This window comes from Xiphophorus couchianus, chromosome 15, assembly GCF_001444195.1.
Source record: "Xiphophorus couchianus chromosome 15, X_couchianus-1.0, whole genome shotgun sequence".
Classification (NCBI taxonomy): Eukaryota; Metazoa; Chordata; class Actinopteri; order Cyprinodontiformes; family Poeciliidae; genus Xiphophorus; species Xiphophorus couchianus.
Genome location: NC_040242.1, coordinates 7692571 through 7713565, shown reverse-complemented (window position 1 = coordinate 7713565; position 20995 = coordinate 7692571). Strand labels below are relative to the sequence as shown.

The 20995-nt window shown below is 38.2% G+C and overlaps 2 protein-coding genes across 3 annotated transcripts; both read left to right on the top strand.

Annotated features, from left to right (window-relative positions):
- The first annotated feature begins 214 nt into the window (after window positions 1-214).
- Window positions 215-7974, top strand: slc35f6 (solute carrier family 35 member F6). Its single transcript, XM_028040737.1, has 6 exons — window positions 215-417; window positions 2730-2802; window positions 3622-3793; window positions 3996-4211; window positions 4301-4411; window positions 5559-7974. The coding sequence occupies exons 1-6, from the start codon at window positions 341-343 to the stop codon at window positions 6044-6046; spliced, it is 1137 nt and encodes a 378-aa protein (XP_027896538.1). The 5' UTR covers window positions 215-340; the 3' UTR covers window positions 6047-7974.
- A 9315-nt stretch (window positions 7975-17289) lies between these two features.
- hlx1 (H2.0-like homeo box 1 (Drosophila)) lies at window positions 17290-20790 on the top strand. Of its 2 annotated transcripts, XM_028041270.1 has the most exons (4): window positions 17291-17958; window positions 18312-18494; window positions 18617-18801; window positions 20404-20790. In XM_028041270.1, exons 1-4 carry the CDS (start codon window positions 17487-17489, stop codon window positions 20755-20757), a joined length of 1194 nt encoding a protein of 397 aa, XP_027897071.1. In that variant the 5' UTR covers window positions 17291-17486; the 3' UTR covers window positions 20758-20790. The 2 variants fall into 2 exon arrangements, with proteins under 2 accessions (XP_027897072.1, XP_027897071.1); XM_028041271.1 differs by lacking the exon at window positions 18312-18494 and having other exon boundaries at window positions 17290-17958.
- The last annotated feature ends 205 nt before the right edge of the window (window positions 20791-20995 follow it).

Below are 20995 nucleotides of genomic sequence, written 5' to 3'. Positions count from 1 at the left end.
CAAAATGTGAAATGGTGTGACTGGTATGAATACTTTTGCAGTTATTTTGCTCAATTGTAGTATTTAGTAGTGAAATATAAGCACACAAAAACCCCCCATCTTGGTAGGCATCAATAATCAGAGTTGCAGTTTTCAGTCACTTCAAGTGAGTTTCTGCTATCCGTCATTTCCGGACGTCCGTGAAGGCAGCACGCCGTTAGGTCAGCTGACTGTGAGCTGTCATGTGGTGTTCATAGACAGCGGAGAATATGCGGAAAGTGCAAGAATAAACAACCGGGCTCCCTTTAAAGAGAGCACACAGCTCGGTGGTTGTGTTACAGGTTCGTTTCCATCCTCCAACATGGCGTGGACAAAATATCAGTTGTTCTTGGCGGGGCTGATGCTCACAACTGGCTCCATCAACACCTTATCCGCAAAGTGAGTAAATGTAACTTTGTTTTATTTTATTTTATTTTTTTTCAAAACAGTGTTATGTGTTTATAGTTAGTTAATTACAGTATACCCGAATAACTTAAATCAGGTTATAACAACATAATAAATTCAACGCTTATTTTCTTCCGTTTTATCTACGTGAATTAGTCGTTATCACCTGTTTCCTACATTAAGTCGTGTTTCAGTTTGTTTTCTTAACAACACAGATCTAGCTAGCCGTTAGCTGTTGACGCCAAATGGTAAAATACTTCATCTTGTTGTCAAGCTAGGTCCCAAACAACGTTGTCTATTAAGAAGCTTGTGTAAAAAGCATCAGCAGGCGGTGAAATATTGACCCAGATGTTCCTGTTGATAAGGTGTTGACAGGAAACGGTTGCTAATGAGAAACAAACGACCCAGTTTTTTGTTCACCATAAATCAGACGTCTAAATCAGAACTGATCTCTTCTGAGATAAAATAAGGCACCTGTGCTGAATAAAGCACGATGAAATATATCTTACTTCTCAGGGCTTCAAATGAATAGCCTTGCTTTGCTAACTATATGGTACAGTGAGGTCAACGCATGACTTGCTGTCATTTGGTCGTAAAATGCTCAGTATCAAGCATAATATCCAACAATAAAACAAAATGCTAGAATTTGCATTTATGTTTTAGTTCGCTAAATTTTAATTATTACTTTTGAGTGGAAATTATGTACATTTTACAGGTCTTTATTCACTTAGATAAATACATTTTATTTTTCTTAAAGAAAAGAGTTAAAAGATTATCGAAAATTACATTTGTGAACTAATCTAACTAAAGTTTAATTATTTTAATGACTAATATTTACTACCTTCCAAAATTCCTTTGTATAGTATTGTTTTTTGTGTTCTGCTTTTTAATAAATTACAAGTATGCTTTATTTTTTTAGCCTATTTAATAAGTTTGTCATCATCCAAACAAAATTAGCGCATTCCTAATCAGAAATCACTTGTAATAACTAGAGTAGAAAATAATTAATATTTAATTACTATTTTGTTATTAAAGATTTATATAGCAAGAATACATTTTGCACTAAAAGAAAAATTAAAACAGAGGCAAAATGATAAATTCCAATTTATTCAAACAACAAACTATGAAATATTCTACTGAAACGTGTTTTATGCCTTCAGTTTCTTTGTCTTAGTTAATCATTTAGTTGTTACATTAAGCTTAAACTCTTCTCTTTAGAACTGTTGTAAAAATAACATTTTTGATTTCAGCATTATTAAAATAGAAAGTGAATTAAAACAAAAGTGAACTTTTGCTTCATTTGTTTATGAAGCAGGACTGAAATGTGTCTTGATTGTTACTGATTGGGCATAAAACTTAAATCTGAGGCTAAAGAAGGAACTTTGACTAGAAAAGCCTCATTTGCAGTCTGAGTGTAGAGTTTCAAATGTGACAGACATGCGTTTTTCAGATAGGAGGGTAATCTAAAGTCATAGAATAATCCGGTTTTCTTGAGTAAGCCTGAAAGTGAAGTGCATATGATCAACAATTCTGTTTTTAAATATTAAATCATCTTTTCCTATAGGAACCTATAGAAAGTACATCACATTGGTGAAACCCAACATTTGGCTTTTTTAACTTCTCCAATATTTTGTGATGTCAGCGTTATCCTTCCTGTCTCTCGCTTCCATTTCCTCGTGTCGTGTTCTATTGAAAAACGATACTAGCTTCTAAAAGAACAACAAAAAAAATCCCTGCACTGTTATGTTGCTCAGAGGGAAACTCTGCTACTTACAGGCTAGATTTCACTACAGTCACATGATAGCTTACCTGTCACAGAGCCGCTTCCTGGCAGCAGAGATAGCCGCTCAGTCATTCTGCCGCTGCTTGCATCTTGTTTTAAGTGCTGTAGAAACATATGTAAAAGCAAAGTGACACTGTAAAACAGAAGATTATTGTAGATTTTGATCTGAGTTTAATAGATTTCAAACAAGCATTTGAATCTTGACTGACATGTGAAGACAGGACTCTCACATGTCAGTCATGCTTCTTGTGACTAGCCAAAGGCTTTATGCCGACCTAAGCACTCATTAACCGCACAAGTAAAATGCAACGTCATCACCATTTTGTCTGCCTTTGCAGTGAGTCTGGCCTGCTGTCATCCACTGGGACATTCTTGCTTATATGGCAGACATTATTTTTTACTGGATTTGCTTCCTGACATCTTTTGTAAACTTTTGAAGTCTAGTCGAAACATTCGCCGCTGTCATGCTTTCCGTTACTCATGTGTCAATAATCAATCTGCATGATGTGTTTTTCTCTGACAGATGGGCTGACATGTTCTCAGCAAAGGGTTGCCATGGTAACCCTGAACACGCCTTTTCCCATCCATTTGTACAGGTACAGTAATATGCTTTAAATTACAACATTTTATAGCAGAGATGATTGAAATTTGTATTCACAGAAATGGGCACATACGTATGTATAAAAGTGTCAAATATAAACTGGTTGTCTATCTGAAGTATTTTCAACTTATTGTACTTATTATCTTCTTCTGCACTGAAGAATCAGTGTTTACTGAGCGGTGTAGGTCTTTTCCACCTTTTGAAATTCTGTTCACAGTCAAAGTGAGATTTACACTGGACTATTGGCCAGTGTAACCTCATAAATGAGGCAGGAGAACAACTTCTTCTGTAAAGTATTATCACAACGGAATACCTGGGAACCACAAAGAAATATGTTAAGAAATATCAACAAGTCACATCAAAATAGAGCGGAAAAATGCTAGCATTAGCCACTTCAGTAAACTGCTGTGCAGGGAAACATTGTCAGCAGAAGTGAGATTTAAGTATACAAAAGATTATGGCTCCATCTGCAGAAACATATATAACTTTAAAAACACAATGCTTTCCTGTAGAAACTGCTTTTGGGACAAAATATTGTCACAGAAAACTGACACTGCAGCATCTAAAACACCACTTGTAGATTCATACATATAGGATGGAGTGTATATTAACACACACTACAGTTGAGGTTTTTAGCATGCTCATGTCATTGGTTTATTTAACAGTAAGGAATAATAAGACTGGGACTCAAATGTTTGAATCATATGTTTTTGTCATGCTGCAGCTTTTTGTCCCTAAAAACCACATGGTGCATCTTACAGTTGCTGAGTAAATTAAATCACCGGTGAATCTGTCTTTCTCTCTTTCTTTCCAGGCTGTGGGAATGTTTCTGGGCGAGTTCAGTTGTCTCGCCGTCTTCTACATCTTGCTGTGCCATGACAGACGCAGCCCAGAGCCAAGAATGAACATCGGCCAGAGCTTCAACCCTCTACTCTTCTTCCCTCCTGCAATGTGTGACATGACAGCCACGTCCATCATGTATGTTGGTAAGTTCAGCAGAACTGGTTCGTATGGTTTGTTTGCTGGTTCAGTCAAGAAGACTGATTGGAAATGTACAATTTCAATCAGACATTAAGAATCAATAATTCATTTCTCTTCATTATTAATTGGATAAAATAACGTTTTGCAGTTTATCTGCATTCATTGAATTCTAGAATCTTGTTTGCAGAACTGTGTTTTTTCTTCTAGCTCTCAACATGACGAGCGCCTCCAGTTTCCAGATGCTTCGCGGCGCCGTCATCATCTTCACCGGCCTCCTGTCTGTAGCTTTTCTGGGTCGTCGGCTCGCACCCAGTCAGTGGCTCGGCATCTTCGTCACCATCTTCGGCCTGGTGGTAGTGGGACTCGCCGACTTTGTTAGTGGCCACAGAGATGACTCCCACAAGCTCAATGATGTCATCACAGGTAAAAAACTTTTTCAAAATCCTTACATAAAGACAAAATGTTTTTAATTAGATTTAAAATACAGTTAAAGTCCACCTTCTGCTCTGCAGGTGATCTCCTGATCATCATGGCTCAGATCATCGTTTCGGTGCAGATGGTGCTGGAGGAAAAGTTTGTCTACAAGCATGATGTGCATCCTCTTCGAGCCGTTGGAACTGAAGGTAAACAAGTTAATAAGTAAGCTACAACAACAAAAGTGATGTTATAATAATCTTTAAAAAAGTTCACTAATTCAGCACTTTGGACAGTGATGTGAATACGAAAATACATACCAGACAGGTCAGGGACAAGGAATCAATTGGATAACTAAGTCATCTACTGATAATCGTGGCAAAAGGCCTGAAAGAAAACTATCTCCAAAATTGACTTATTTGTGATTATTTGGATTTTAAGTTTATATTGGTCATTTACTGGGTATTGACTGCGTCTGAACTGTTACTTGACGCATTAGTTTGTCTGACGACACTTTGTAAGCTTTATGGAATTTCATGTAGCCTCTGTTTGCAATTATATAATCATCTTAGAGCTGAGAAGCCAAGCACAAATGCACCTTCAAGGTCTTCTCTCAGCTATCAGTAGGCCTGTTGCAACAAACACACTTCTGTTTCACAGTCCAATGACCGCATGTGTGGAAAGGCAGCCTGACCACAGTATTAGCATATATATGGCCAACGAGATTGCATGCCTAAGTCCAGCCTATTGTGCCCAAGAAAATACATTTCCTAATGCAAATTAAATACATGAAGAAGTAGTCCTATACATCGGCAGGTATGAATTGATGCATGATGTCCCCTAGCCAATAACTCCATGTTGTTCCCAAAGAATTCAACCATAGCTTATTAGTTTTCAAATACTGGACTATTGCTCATAATCATTAAAATCTCAAAATGTTAATACTCTGAGTTTTATGTAATATTCAATATTTGCAAAACCCGAATTCGTATAAAAAATAAAAAAAACTTTGACCCTCCCCCAAAAATTGAAGCCCTGGGTGATAGTCCCTGTTTGTAATGCCGGGCCCAGCAGGGATAAAAATGCTGATAGAGGTAAAAACAGAAAGACAACCTGTTAGAGGCCTGCAAAGATTCAACAATATAAATTGCAAAATCATTTATTATTTCCTTTTGATTTCATAAATTCTGTATGTGTTAAAATCCTGATAAAATGATCTCAGCAGCTGTAACAAGTTTCTTTGGTATGCACCACTCAAGTCACAAAAACTTTTGTTTTTTAGGGGAATTTTTAGCCGAGATTAATTTGATTTCACTTAAACAGCTGGTTGATTAAATGTGTGTTTTCTATCCTCAGGTTTGTTTGGTTTTGCTGTCCTTTCCCTGCTGCTCATCCCCATGTACTTCATCCACGTCGGGAACTTCAGCGACAATCCTCGGCAGGTCCTGGAGGACGCGCTGGACGCCTTCTGTCAGATTGGATACAAGCCCCTCATCCTTTTGGCTCTCCTGGGCAACACGGTCAGCATCGCCTTCTTCAACTTCGCCGGGATCAGCGTCACCAAGGAGATCAGCGCCACCACCCGGATGGTGTTGGACAGCCTGCGTACGCTGGTCATCTGGGTGGTGAGCCTGGCGCTGGGCTGGGAGCAGTTTCACGGCCTGCAGGTTCTGGGATTTGTGGTCCTGCTGACAGGCACGGCGCTCTACAACGGACTGCACCGCCCCCTGCTGGCCAGGATACCGTGGTGCGCTGCCAGGATGAACCTGGACGACAAAGGCAGCGATGCGGAAAGAGAGAGACTGCTGAATGATGGAAGGGTGCTGGCCAGTGAAGACACATAAACTGAGCTGAAACACTCGGCAAAAACAGTTCCACAGAAACTGCAGCTCTTATAAATGCTGTCAGACGTTTTTACGCATTTTCTGTTCATGCCTCAGGTTTTTACTGATCTCATAAAATGCTGTAGTATGAAACTATTTTTAAAAGTAATACTTTAACATTTTGGGGGGGAAAAACTTTCTTTTCTTGCAGAGAACTTAAAAAGTTTACTGGCAACACTTTCTTAAAGGCGAATCAATTTGACTTCATACATTCATTCAGGAAGAAAAAAAAACAAAGTCACTGCTGGCACACTCATCGGTCCTCCTGCTGTGAATAATTTGTACAATCCTCTTTTATCTGTAGAATAGCACTCACTCTTCTTCTATAACATGTACACACTTATAACAGGTTTCCTACAGGATTTAGGTTTGAGAGTCCAAAAAAGGTTAATTTTGTGTCTGTTGAACCGTTTCTGTGTTGTCTGGGTTAATATGCTGCTGAGAGACTCATTGACTATCTTTAATCTTTTAATCTGAGTTTTATTTAAATTGTCCTGGTATTTCGAAGAGTTAATATTGGGATGCTCTCTGAGATTACATGGGCAAAATCTCGGCTAAATAAGTGCTAAATAAACCACTTATTTAGCAGTGCTAAATAAAACCCACAGCTTTATTTATCTGTGAGCTAAATAACAGCCAAAGCACTGCTTTTCCAATGCAGTGCTTTTCCAAATTATTATTCTTTATTTTAAATTAAAGCCAGTTTACTGGCATCACTCCTAAATAACTGCTCAGCATGTAGATAAAGTTTTTTGCTTGTTACAGAGTCTTGGGAGCCCCATGATACCAGTGGAAGTTATACCAGATAAAAGTGCTTAGAAATCCTGATTCGCATAAAAATGTAAAGACAGAGAAATTTAAACTGACTTTAACTGGATTTTAAAAGCGTCTTGTTCTTTTGGTGAGAAGTTAGGAAGATTTACAGACATTGATTTGGGTATTGTGTTTCTTATACTACCAGTTTCTTTGTTGCATTTATTTTTCTTTGTAACTGGAAGAAGGCTTCCAGGTTTGAGGTCAAACCTCAAGCATTAATTAATGTCAACGTTAATTAATGTCAATGTTGACATTAATTATTCTGCAATGTGAATAATTTGTTCTTGTCCCAAAATGTCAGACAATTACAAGCTAGAAATGGCAGAAGTGGAAAACCTTGAACATCACAACGTTTTAAAGGGAGTGTTTCTGTGTAAGAGGAACTTTTAGTTTCTTAGACATTCTTAAAGAAGCCAAAAAAATGTTTTATGTAGTTTTTTCTAATTATTTTTGCTCTTTCATTTTTAGAAAAGAAGCTTGAGAATTTAGTTTGTTGGTATTTGGAGCAAAAATCCTAGAGTGCACTTTTGTGGAATAAAAAAACTGCCCACATGACTTCTTTTTCTGTATTTTTAAATTTTGTTTCAAGTCAGACAGTCATCTCATCATGTGTCAAGTCTGAAACAAGTAAATTTCATTTGTTGTGCCAAGTTTTCTGCTTGTATATGGGCAGTCATTATGTTTCCTTGTAGACAGCACTACAGGTATTTCAGAAAAGTATTGCCAATTTTTTAAAATCCTAGTTGGGATGATTCCTAAAATTAACAACGTGGATATGATTGAAAACTCTGACATGTTTTATTTTTCAGAGCTTCAAGAGTGTCCTGTTATTGACTGTACAATGAAGAATAAAAAAAGGGAACTTTTATATATTTACTCAAATGTGCATGTGTTATAGTTGAAGATTTTATAGAATAAAACATACACAAAAATCCCACACTTACATTTCACAAGTAAAGATTTAGGGCCTTTTAGTTTTTAGATAATTTTAAATTGAATGCATTATCAATTTAGCTATAAAGTAAGACTTTTAAATATGCTGAATAATAATAAACATGTATCTTAAAAAGACATTCAGCTGTGATGTTTTTTCTTCTCTGCATGACATTAGTATATACACTGCTTTGCTTGGACAACTTCTTTGCATGGACAAAGTTGTCCATGCAAAGAAGAATGGACAACTTCCCTATTTTCTTATCTCATTGTGCAAAACTGGTAGCGATGACACCAACAAAGTCTCAGCTGTATTTGAAGAGACAGGCGGTTCTTCAAAGTTTCAACTCAAGAAGTTGAATACAAAAGCACATATCTCTCTTATAAAGCTATTTTTTCAAAATTGAAAACCATCCATATGTTTCTATTTCACAATTATGTTCTGTTTGGCTTTGGTATATCCTGTGTAATCATAATAACTTATATTTAATTCATGAGTACAATGTGACACAATGTGGTAAAGTTTCAGGTTTATGGACATTTTGCAAACTATAATAGTTAATTTTATAATACTGAATATTGAAGAAAAAGGGAACACTAGGCTCTAATGTCACTTTCTTAAGCTAATCAGCCTCCAAAGATCCTTTTCATGCTTTAGTGGAGATCAAAGGTCAAAACCAGAGATCCCCAGAGAACTGTATGTGAAACCATGATGAATTTAATTGAGCAAGACAGAGGAGCATGTGTTAACTGACCACACACACATGCTGATTGGTTTTAATTTGGTGCATTACAAAGGAGCTCCAACTCAAAATGCCACACACCATGTTTTCATCTGCTAAGCCTGTTTTTGTGCTCTGTATGCTGACATAAAGTTGACTCTCCACATATTATTGAGCTGTCAGCTGATTGTACTGTTCACAGAGACTTCAAGTAACTGAAAAGATACAGAGATTTGCATATGTTGGAACATTTTTCCACATGTTTGTTTGATCTTTGAACATGTGTGTGAGAGAGAAAAGCACCAGTATGTGCTGCAGGTGTTTGTGAGGAACACCTTCAGCTGTCCGCACCAATCAATCCAAGCAGGCTTGTCTGAGTTCAACGAAGCTCAAAAACCTCCATTTATTACTTAATACTAAGTTAAGCTCAAAAGCCGCTTGCATATGGTGGAGCACAACATTTTATGACATGAAATTGAATTAAAAAGTCTTTGCTTGACGCTGTGGAGAGAAACTGTTTGCACAGATCAAAGCTCTGCCCACTAATGAATGTACGGCAGTTATTTATTAAAAGCAAGGTTTTTTTTTAAATATTTCTGAACAAAGTGCAGTGTATTCTGCACTTTTTCTACCTCAAATTGAAGCTGACTGATACAGTCCCTTTAGTTTAAATTGGGTTTCTGCCATTGAATCAGGGTTAAAAACACACAGATGAATTAAATTAACTCAGACAAGTCTTATTGTTCTGACATATTTTAAATAAATATTTCCATTTAAATACAGAACAGTACTTTTTCCTGAGAATAAACTAATCACTATTTAGTTCTGTAGACATTTGTCTATGGGTATAAGTGCAAGAAAAAAGACAGGTCTAATTTCTAATCATTTGAAAACCAGCTATCAGTTTACTTAAAGCTCATAATTTTGCTCCACTTTGTGTTGGTCAATCACATATGATCGTAATAAAATACATTACTGTTTATGGCTGTAACTTGACAAAATGTGTAAAGGTTAGGGTGTGTAAACACCTTAAAACAAGATGTATCCACTGCGGATTTCACACAGGGATGGTAGTGGAAATGTTCTCTTGCAGCGAATTGTTTATTTTCTTCTACAGAACTGAACATGTAAGTGAGACAGCTCTCAACTCTGGTCCATATGTCTGCTAAAAGTATTTATTAAACTGATGTTAATATGAAGCAAAATTATTATCAGTTTCACAACTTTGGACATTTTTAGTGCCACACCGGCACACAACTACTATTTTAAAAATATCATAATAGAATAGCAGTAAAGTCTCTGCAGTGTCTGTCATAGCCACTGGGTGGCGGTGTTTCGCTAAAAAAGAAAATCTCGTCCTTGATTTGTACCTTAATATCCCCAAGCAATAAAAAAATCGGAAAATGCATGGTAAGCGCTGCGCAGTGTGACATTTACATCGTGCTTTAAAAAAATGGCATCTGAAATATTAGCTAAACTTCAACATCTAGATTTACAGTTAAACTAACACAGATACGTGTCTTGTGCATGAAGATTTTAATTAAAAAGGTAACATATAGTAAGAGCAAACGGTCTTGTATTTGCCCAAAAAATGTCCTCATTCTGCTGTTGACAGCAGCTGGATCTGAACCCGCAGCCTCTCACATATAAATAAAATAATAGATATAAAAGATGGACAAAACAACACAAACGACCCTCTAGGGACAGAGGGGGGAAAACCATTTCCAGTAGCTGTTGGCGGGACAAACTTGTCCCATAGGATAATGTGGACTGTCCCATGAGACAGACAGACAGACAGACAGACAGACAGACAGACAGACAGATAGATAGATAGATAGATAGATAGATAGATAGATAGATAGATAGATAGATAGATAGATAGATAGATAGATAGATAGATAGATAGATAGATAGCAGCGATGTCGCATATTTAATTCAAGAACTAAAAATGTTATCCATTTTTCTGTGACCTGGAGTTTGAGGGTTTCAAATTCATTTATTTGCAGTTCACAAAAAAATAATAAAAATATCACAATAAAAAATATATCATATTTAAATTTTATGTTTTTTAACGTATAATTTGTCATTGTTGTTCTTATTAGAATAAAGAAATTATCCGAGCTAAATCTGCTTATAATGGGAGCTTAATATGACTCTATCCAATTAGTTTATATATATATATATATATATATATATATATATATCCCGACCCCATTAGGGACAAGGGTGAACGGAAAATGGATGGATGGATGGATATATATATATATATATATATATATATATATATATATATATATATATATATATATATATATATATATATATATACATATATATATATATATATATATATATATATATATATATATATATATATATATATATATATATACGGGAACAGCTACGGTTCTTGCGCATTAACCGCATTAACCGTGGGTTAATGCGGTTAATGCGCAGTGCAGGGCTGCAGAGCCGCAAGAAGCGACTAATCTGTAATGTAAACACACGGATGTCCCCACGTCTCCAAGTCACTATTATATTTAAAAGCTCCCATAAAAGCAAACCATCCTCAAGTTGTTTATAACTGAGGGTGGGCTGAGGTGAGTGTGGCTAGTCTACCACTCCAATGTCCAGCTAATGTCCACTTCATGGTTTTAATTTGGCCGAGCTGGGAGTCATGGGGGGTCTGTCCTCCCTCATCCGAAACCACTTCAAGATGTTCTTCGTTATTTACTGGACATTAATCTATTGTTTTCATTCATGTAAAAAACTACTGGTGATCTAATAAACCTGTTGCTAGTTATTGATAATAACATTATTCCAAAAAAAGAGTTTTTGTTGTTTAAGCCTATCTCCGAGCTTTCAAATTATTAGGTTTATTTCAGGCTAAAGTCACATAAAAATAATGGTGCAAACATTTTGTTAGAGCATAAAACTTATGAAATGTAAAGAAGTAACATAACTCCACGTTTTACGTTTTTTTTTTTTGATAAATATTTTTACATGAATAAAAACCGCTATATTTTAAATGTCAGTTAAATATTCTAATAATAACGATCCATAAAATATTTTAAGTAAATAATTCCAGTTAAATATTTTAAGGTTGAAGACTGCATTTTGATTCTGGGAGAACATATAACATTTATTTAAACTATTTATTCATTTTAAGTGCACAAATAAAGGAGACATATAATGTGTTAATAATTTCTTTCAGTTTATTCCATAAGACAAAAAATAATCTTTACTTGTTCTACAAATACACTTTTTTCATATCTAACAGCATTGTCAGCTAAATTTATATTTTTAAATGCTAAGATAATTTTTTTTAGTATAAAGTATTAAACAGAAAGCCATCATCCTTATTGGATATATATTTTCAAACAAAAACAGACGATAGTCAAATCTGTTTAAGGTGAAAAAATAAATGAGGTCCACATTTGCAGAAATGAGATTTTAGACACTGGGGGGAGCTGCTTGTACAGTCACAGCCTTCAAACACTCATTAATGCTTCTACATAATGTTCCTGGAACATTTTATGTGCCACAAGAAGACTTTGTCCACTAATTTATTCATAACTAATATTTGTACTCTCAGGCAACTTAAATCGATCAAACTTAATTAACCAAAACACAGAATTTATATTTATTTGGCATTAATATGTAGGTGTTAAAAATGTGCAACAAGTGTGAAAAGATATGACTGCTGAAAGGCCTTCCTCTATTGTCCAAAGTATTAATTAAAGTGAGTAGGCATATCATTAGACATGAACCAGATAAGAGAGACAAACAGTTGTTTGACATTTTGAATTTGCTTTAGTTTAAGTGAAAACTGTCTTCACTGAACCTCTGAGAGAGTTCATGGTCTCATAGATGTGATGTGCTCAGGGTCACATAAACGGGACAATCATGTTTTGAATTGACTTTAGACGTAGCCCTCTCTTCATCTCTCTCTTCTCTCTATGGAAATGATGGCAGCGTGCCATACAGAAGTCTGTGTACAATGGCCCAGGTCCCATTAAATCTGCGAAAGTTCCTTCCTGAGGTAAACATTGCCAGAAATAGTAATCCTGGCCCGAACTGGATGGGGGTCTTACAGGAGGGGAGCAATAATTCTCAGTGTAATAATGGGAATCGCTTCATTCTGCCCAGCTGCGTGGGTCGCAAACAGTCCGAGGTCCTCATTCAGTTTTTTTTTTTCTTCTTCTCCTTCTGATAAGGCTTCCTGAAAAACACGGAGGGAGCAATTAGGCGACAACAATAGAGGCTTTAAACTTCGGGTAGTGCACAGTTGCACGCCTTTGTTTTCATCTACAATGAGCATGTGACTCATAAAAGCTTCAACATTGTGTTTTCATGGTGTTTGTTTAGTCTCTGATTAGCTTCATGGCAGAGTATGAACGCAAGGCTGTCAAGTCAATTAGGCAAGAATGTTGCTCCATTTCAAAAACGCTGTGACCTCTTATGGAAATGATGATCTGAACTTCTTTGATAATCTTTCGTGTTTAGAAGGTGTGGTGAAATCTGAATAGCATTAAAAGTAAAAACAGAGCCAGGCTAATACACAAAATCAAGCACAAATAGTCACAAGTCCGGCTCAAAGATTTAAACATAAGGATAATTATATTAGATAGCATTTTTCTATAGTTTCTACTTTATAACTAGAATATTTATATTATCTGCAAGCCCCAGTTTTCATGAAGGGACACAACATTATGATCTGATAGAAGAGAATACACCTGTTTCCATTATATTTTTATTTCAGAAAGAAAGAAATATTGTGTTTTTTGTCTTAAGAGTTTATTTTTTAATATATTTTCAATTCACTGTAAAAGGATCCAAATAGAGTTAATGTAAAAAGTGATAAAACTCTTCCCTGTTGGATTGAAGACTGTGTGAGCCATGGCGACCTGCAGCTTTGTGAAGGGGGAAAAAAATGAATGCGTTAACTAACGCAGCTCGTCCTGAGAGTGTCTCGTTTCCCATCAGTCATTCTGCTCTGCGGAGGTTAGACTTGTAGGAGAGACATGATGATGATGAACACCTTCCAGGATGAGCCTAGCAGAAATATTTCACGTTTTTTTTTTTTTACGGATCATCCGTAAATCAAGCGTGTCGTTTTTATTATATAAAATTTTCAGAGTTTTATGGTTTCAGAAATGATATCATAATATGGGAAAAGAAGAAAAAGTGAGGCCACATTTGCATGTGAAGGATCTTTTTTTATATTACAGTGACATTAAAAAGTACTGAACCGTGTCACAGTTTGGCTTTTGTAAACAGGAACCTCCATATATTTTATTTGAGTTTTCAATGACAAACCAACATAAAGTATGAAACAAAAGTTAAAATTTTAATTATTTCCAAAACTGTGAAAATTTGATACCCACTATAAAAACTAGAGCAACCAAAAGTCTTCAGAAATCACCTGGTAAACAGAGTCCACTTGAATGTAATTTAATAGCATTATAAATCCTGCTGATCTGTGAAGGTCTCAGAGGTTTGTTAAAAGGTTTAAAGCAAGATTAGTTTACAAAGCAGCGTCTCAAGATTTGGACGTCTCATAGTGCTGCTCAGTCCATCATCTGAGAATAAATAAATATCTGCAAATCTACCAAGACAGGCCAGGAGGTGATTCATCAAATCCTGTAATAAGAAATACAAAAATCCAGAGCTCACATGTGAAAATGTGTTGACTGAACTACTAGTGTCGCAATAAATAAAACTGCCTTTTATGCAAAAACGGCAAGAGGAAAAAGTCAATGTTAAGCAATAAAAAGTCATGTGTTCATTTTTTTCATTGGATAATAAAACAAACTTGGGATGGGTTGAGACCAAAGTGTAACTTTTTGGGCTAAATCTTAATGTGCTGTGGAATACGGCTCATTATCCTGAGCAAACAATCTCTACTGTTAAACATGATGGTGGCAGCATCGTGGTATGGGGAAGCTTTTCCTCAGCAGGAACATGACAGCTTGTCAATGTCAAAGAAGATGACGAGGGATGGAGCTAAATACGGGAAAGTCCCGGAAGAAAACCTGTCAGGCAAAAAACTTTAAACATGGGAGGGAGGCTCGCGTTCCTCGAAGGTACTGATTCTGGTAGAGAGCATACAAATTGCTGCCTCACTTGCTAGGTTAAAAAATGCTAAGTGCGCTTAACATTATGTCCATGTGAAATACAGTGAACCCTGTAGCTTCAAGGTGATGAAATTAGGAAACTTTCAAGTGAAATGAAATCTTTTGCAAGACACTCTAGACAGACTACATTGCTTAATCTTCTTTCCCCCAAATTATCTAATTATCTTCTCACTAAACCATTTCTGCAAACGCACGTCAGATACTTGCAACCTTTTCTTCTCTCCTCACTGCGTGGGTATAACCGCTGATCCGACGTCTGTTTTCTCAAGTGCTTCCCACTGAAAAGGCTCATCGGCACCTGAAATAACTCGAGGCGCGCTGCGCACCGCCACATCCTCTTCCCTGGATTGTTTTGACTGCTGGACGGAGGGCAAACGTTAAATGTCATTTTTCTAATTTTAACCCGGAAAAGTGTCACTCGAAAACACCATGATAGCGGGCAGTCAGGGTCATCGGCGCTTCCGCCCGCGTGAATCGGGACTAAATGAGTGCGCGGAGGGCCTTCTGAAGCTATTGTTTTCAACACATGCGAGAGAAACATGCGATCGGAGTTTGGAGCTGGAGGAGGAGGAGGAGGAGGAGGAGGAAGAGGGGCAGCAAACAGAGAAGATCCGACTGTAGAAGAGTGGAAGACGGGTCGGTTTTGACTGAGCGTAAAATGCGTGGAGAGAAGGTGAACCTGCGCGTTTTAAACGAGAATCAAGCAGCCGAAAAGGCCATAAAATCATCCGATTCTAAAATCTCGTTGGCCAGGAGCCAAGCGGCATGAATCTTGAGAGGGGCCTTGCGGATGAAGTATCGCCTCTGAAGTTAATTGTGTTGTGCGCGTAGGAGGGGGAATAGATTTCCTCTGTTTATTATGAGCATGGGGACGGATTTGCGTCACCGTGCAACTTGCAGGTTGAGATAAAGTTGCACAAATATTGAACAAGGGAAGTTCTAACAGTCATTATAAAGTTTCCCTCCTCTTCGTCTCCGGAAGAAATAAGGATTTCTGCTGTGTCCTAAAATACTAAAACGGCTTCTATTTTAGGGACATATCTAACAGGCGTATCCGCTCATTTAACACGAATCAGAGCCCATCAAAAACAGGATGAGACGGAGCTAATAGAGACTCTCCTGGGCGTAGCTTCATGAGAATGCGCTGTTGATCGTTTATTACCTGACCTATTTATAGAGACTTGCAGAAGTATTTATACCGCCTAAACATTTTTTTTCCTCCACATTTTGTTAAATTAGGACCATACAACAATGTATTTTAGTGTGATAACTGTATGTCATCGACAGAACTGATGCGGAAGGAAAATGAGATATTGTTTTCACCTCGTTTTCCAAATAAGCCTCTGAGTCATTGACGACCTTTCACTGCAGTAACACCTGCAACACTTTCAGCTTCCAGCTCTGCACATCTAGAGATGGACATTTTTGCCCAAAGAACCTTAAGCTCAGTCAGACTGGAAGGAGAAAATCTGCAGCACAATTTCCATACTCTGCCAAATGCTCACAGATCTGGACTTTGATTGGACCATTGTAAATTCTCTGATGTATAACATATTGTACCTCTGACCTCATGATGAGTTGTCCTGCTGAAAGATCCAGGATCAAGTCGTGTGAAGCCTTAACAGTTTGTTTTGTTTAAAGCTTGCTCTGTAATTAGCTGAATTAATCTTTGGCCCTGACCAGCTTCTGTTAAAAAAGAAACAAAACCCTTTCCACAGAATAATGCTCCCACCACCGTGTTTCACAATTGCTTCTTTTTTTGTATTTTATTTTCATGTCTGTGGTAACTGTTTCTCTCCAAAAGACAGTTTTAGCTCTTACACTGGGCTTTATTTGTTATTGTATCAACCTTCCAGACCACTCAGGTCTTCTGGTTTCAGTCTGTTTTTCATCCCCAGAACCAGAACCAAACACCGAGCAGCAGCATTCAGCATTTCAAACAGCTGAAACACTGACATCGAGGCTAAAATCCCAACTTTTTACAGATGACTTTGATTTGTAGTAACTGAATCGTTGATCAACACATTGGTGATTCTGATTATGGCATTTGAGAAAATGTAATATTTATTATTTGACAATTTGAATGTGACTTATTTAGGGGTGCAAGAGTAAACAGAGTTGAACAAAAGTGCACACCACACTTTTCAGATTTATATTTGTACGACATTTTTAGAACAAAAGCATAATTTTCCTTACTTTTATGTTGGTCTATTGCTTATAAGTTCCCAATAAGGTTTGATGCTGTAAAGTGACAAAATCTAAAAAAGTTAGAAGTGTATAAATAGTGTTCTGGGCTGAATGTCATGCTATGTTTCTTGGTATTTTTTGTGTTATAAAACTGACCTCACATTGCCTTCTTCAACTTAGTTTACACGAAGAATCCAAATTAACGCGAACCTTCGGCTCTAATGACTGCTTTAGTGCGTTATGTGAGTGAGGAGTGGGCTCTCTTTAAGTGATCAATCCATCATCTCAGGATCAAAATTGCTCCCTGCTCATGTGTGCGCAAGAGAAAGAGAGAGAAAAAAGAGAGAGAGATCGTCTTAGTTTGCAACAACAAACGATATGAGTAAAGGCAACGCACCTATTGGCTCAGAGAGCGACCAATCAGCGTCAGCGGGGGAACTTCAGAGTGGAACTTCGGGGTTAGAGTTTCAGACCAGTGAGAGCGTTTTTGGCACAACCAGGACGCGCATCTGTCCTCCTGAAAGCGTTATCCGTGCTTATCGTTTTACATGTCTGTCTTTTTATAACATCATTTGAGAAACAATACGAGTCGTTAGAAGCTCCGGGATGTACACCGCCGGGCTCAACCCGTTTTACGCATCCAATTTCAGCCTCTGGTCGGCATACTGCGCCGGAGGCTTCGCTGTGGATACCATAAAGAAGCCGTCGTTTTGCATCGCAGACATTTTGCAAGCAGGAGATGCGGAGAACATCCCCGGATCGTCCGCCCTCATGTTGCACATGGGACACCACCATCACCACCATCACCAGCAGCAGCAGCGCGCTCAGCAGGCGCACTCCGGCGGCTCTCCGCTGCGTCCTGCTCCCGTCGCGCCGGAGCCTTCATCCGTGTTCGGAGCCAGTCTCAGCCCGGCGTCTCCGTACAACAGACACGGACTGCAGCTCACCACCGTCTCTAGGACGCCGTTCAATTCCCAGCAGGCACCCCCGCCTTCAAGTAAAGACCTCAAATTCGGAATCGATAGGATTTTATCCACAGACTTTGATCCAAAATGCAAAGAAAAGTCTTCTCTAAGAGGTGAGCGGTAACTTGATTGTAATAAAACATTTGCAGAGAAGCATCCAGTCCTAATACCCACATTTTAAGTTATTATCCCCAAGAAATAATTACTTAGGAACTCATCAAGCACAGGGATAGGCAGTTTAGAAAATGAAAGCAGCAAACTAGAAGCAACTCTATGTTTTGCGTTTAAGAGAGCAAGTTAGCACAAACTCAGGAGCCCTTTAACAAGAGGTCACACAGGTCATGATCATCAGCAAAAATCCGCATTTCTACACAGACCTATTTCAAAAGTCTCCCTAAAAATTCCTCCCTCCTGTGCTTGTGTCCAAACTGACTGAAGCCCATCATCATCTCTCATTTTGTAACAGATCTCACCTCCATCGTTAGCTCGAACCGTCAGTCAGGCCTCCACATCCCTATTCAACCTCCAGCCAGCCCCTACTTCTCCTCCATAGACCCCGGGATGAGCGACGCGTCCTCCATGATGGGCTCACTAGGCAGCGGCAGCGGCAGACACGCAGGCCAGCATCAGTTTCAGGACACCTTCCCAGGTAGACATCACCTGTAGAGTAGAGCAACACAGAGAACATTACATTTCCTTGTGTGTTTTCAACCTTGAAACCCCTCGGGTGGTGCTTTAACCCCATGTCCTCCCTTGTTGTCTGTTGTCCAGGTCCCTACGCAGTGCTCACGAAAGACACAATGCCACAGACGTACAAGAGGAAAAGGTCATGGTCGAGGGCCGTGTTTTCGAACCTGCAGAGGAAAGGCCTGGAGAAGAGATTTGAAATACAGAAGTATGTCACCAAGCCTGACAGAAAACAGCTGGCGGCCATGCTGGGGCTCACAGACGCTCAGGTAAGACTCAGGTTAAAGTGCACAAAGCTGATTGAAACACATTTTTGGCACAAATCCATCACACAAAAATTGCTCAGAGCGAATCATTCATTTAAACGTGCGCTGATTAAATCAGCCGGAGAACCTTTTAATCTGCTCGGATCGAGGATCAGTATAATGTCAGATCTTGTCAGTATATATTAAAGCAAAAATGAATCACTTCCGCCATTTTCATTCCATAATCACATTACCGAACAACATTCACAATGACGCAGTTTTTGAATTTAAGAAAAACCAGATAAATGCTTTAAGATGTAAATGCAGATGATGATGATATTCCTCAATTTTCTCTTCAATTTTGATTCAGCCTCCTTTGGCACATTTTTCTCTTTAATGTTTTAGTCCTTGTGGGGAGGAGGGGAGGAAATCATAGTCTGGTCAGATGTCCAACAAAATTGGAAGTAGGTATCGGCCAAAGAAAGCCGGATTGGTGCGTATGTAATTATAAGGAACAGAAGTGCAGTGAGCTTAGGAGCTTCGGTGTATTTTCTTTTATTTAAAGAGGAAAGACAAGCTGTTGTAGCAATAGCTTCAGATCAAAATGAAAAATAAAACAGTAAATTGTGTCCAATTTACTGCGTGAATCAGGTCTTAATTGTTGCTGTAACAATTACACAGGTATGTTTCATTTTCCTCTTTTTCAGAGCAAATCTGCTGCCGACACTATAGGGCATCCGCATCCACTGTGTTATTTATCAAAGGTGCCATGACAGGCAAAACGGCAAATTTTTAGCCACTAAATATGAAATACAAAAAAATAAAATAAAATAGCAGCTTCATATTTAAAAATATATATATGTATATTTGTGGTGTTTTCCCTCCTCCATTGTACAAAAAAAGGAGTTCTTGCAATTTAATGAGAAACAAATTATGAAATACAAAAACTTCTGCTGAATAATAGTGAGTAAAAAAAATTACTCCTTCATTATTCACATTAAATGCAACCAATGTCTTACAGCCACATGCTCGCTTCATGTGCACATTTTATTTGTCCAAGTGTCTAGAAGCTGCAGCCTTGGCCTTTAACTCAACATCAGCCTGCATGGCGTCAGTGAGGCGTGAGTTGACTGGTTGAAAAAGGCCATCATATCTTTAGCAGTATTTCACTGCCTGTATTTGTTTACAGCTCATCAGTTAACATGGAAATATCAAATAATCAATTAAACAGTGTGTAAAGATAAAGATCATTATTATTGTGAGACATTTTAATTTAATGCAATTGTTTCTGAACTGCTACTGAAGTACAAAGATGTGCAAAGTTTCTGCACTGAATATGGAATATGGTTTTCAGGTTTTTTTTCTTATATTTTCACCCAGCTCAAAAATATGTATGGTAATTGTATTGAACTGCAACATTCATATTCAATTTAACTGTGTCGCTCTGTTTGAGTACAAACATGTTAATTAAAGAAATGGAAAACTGCGAATTTAAAAGATATGTTTTGGACTAAGTTTGGCCCGGCCTAAGTACATTTGGTGGAAGAAAACTTGCCTCAATTTCCCCAAATTGTTACAAAACATAAGAAAAAATTAAACCGAGGCGTGTTTAATGTGTGTTCCCAGGTAAAAGTGTGGTTCCAGAACAGGCGCATGAAGTGGAGACACTCCAAGGAGGCCCAGGCTCAGAAGGACAAGGAGAAGGACGAGAAGCCGGAGAAAGGAGCCTCAGAGGCGGGGGGACTGGAGCCGAAGGAGCCGACAGAGTCCGAGTGCGAGAGCGAGGCTCGGAGCGACAGCGAGTCGGACGAAGCCGAGGAGGAGGAGAGCGGAGACGGACATTTGGACATTTCTGAGCTCAACAACAACAAGACCAGCGTGATCATGAGCGGGAGCGCTCAGGCGGCCACCGCGGACTCCTGCCCCACGCCCACGCCCACGGACACGGCAACGGCAACGGCGTCGCAGGTGTTGATATGAAAAGAAAAAAAAAGCAAAAAAGAAAAATAAAAAATCAGGCCACGAACAATGAAGGAACGTCTGTTAGCCTATTTTTGTCTGAAGAGCCTCAGTGACATTAAAGACCCGCGGAGTGTTTAGCGTCTGCATCCGGAAACAGGTCAGTTCACTTCCAGCGAGCAGCAGTGGGAGCTCAGAGACCGATTCATTCTTGCACACTATTGTAGCCCAGCAGGCAGAAGGAGCATGGTGAAAAAGT

Bases quoted from the DNA above. Each gene is read 5' to 3' on its own strand.
- slc35f6 (XM_028040737.1), top strand. From the start codon at position 341: ATGGCGTGGACAAAATATCAGTTGTTCTTGGCGGGGCTGATGCTCACA. The intron at 3,794-3,995 runs GTAAGTTCAGCA...TTTTTCTTCTAG, and splicing joins CACGTCCATCATGTATGTTG to CTCTCAACATGACGAGCGCC. The intron at 4,412-5,558 runs GTAAACAAGTTA...TTCTATCCTCAG, and splicing joins TCGAGCCGTTGGAACTGAAG to GTTTGTTTGGTTTTGCTGTC.
- hlx1 (XM_028041270.1), top strand. From the start codon at position 17,487: ATGTACACCGCCGGGCTCAACCCGTTTTACGCATCCAATTTCAGCCTC. The intron at 17,959-18,311 runs GTGAGCGGTAAC...ATTTTGTAACAG, and splicing joins AGAAAAGTCTTCTCTAAGAG to ATCTCACCTCCATCGTTAGC. The intron at 18,802-20,403 runs GTAAGACTCAGG...GTGTGTTCCCAG, and splicing joins TGGGGCTCACAGACGCTCAG to GTAAAAGTGTGGTTCCAGAA.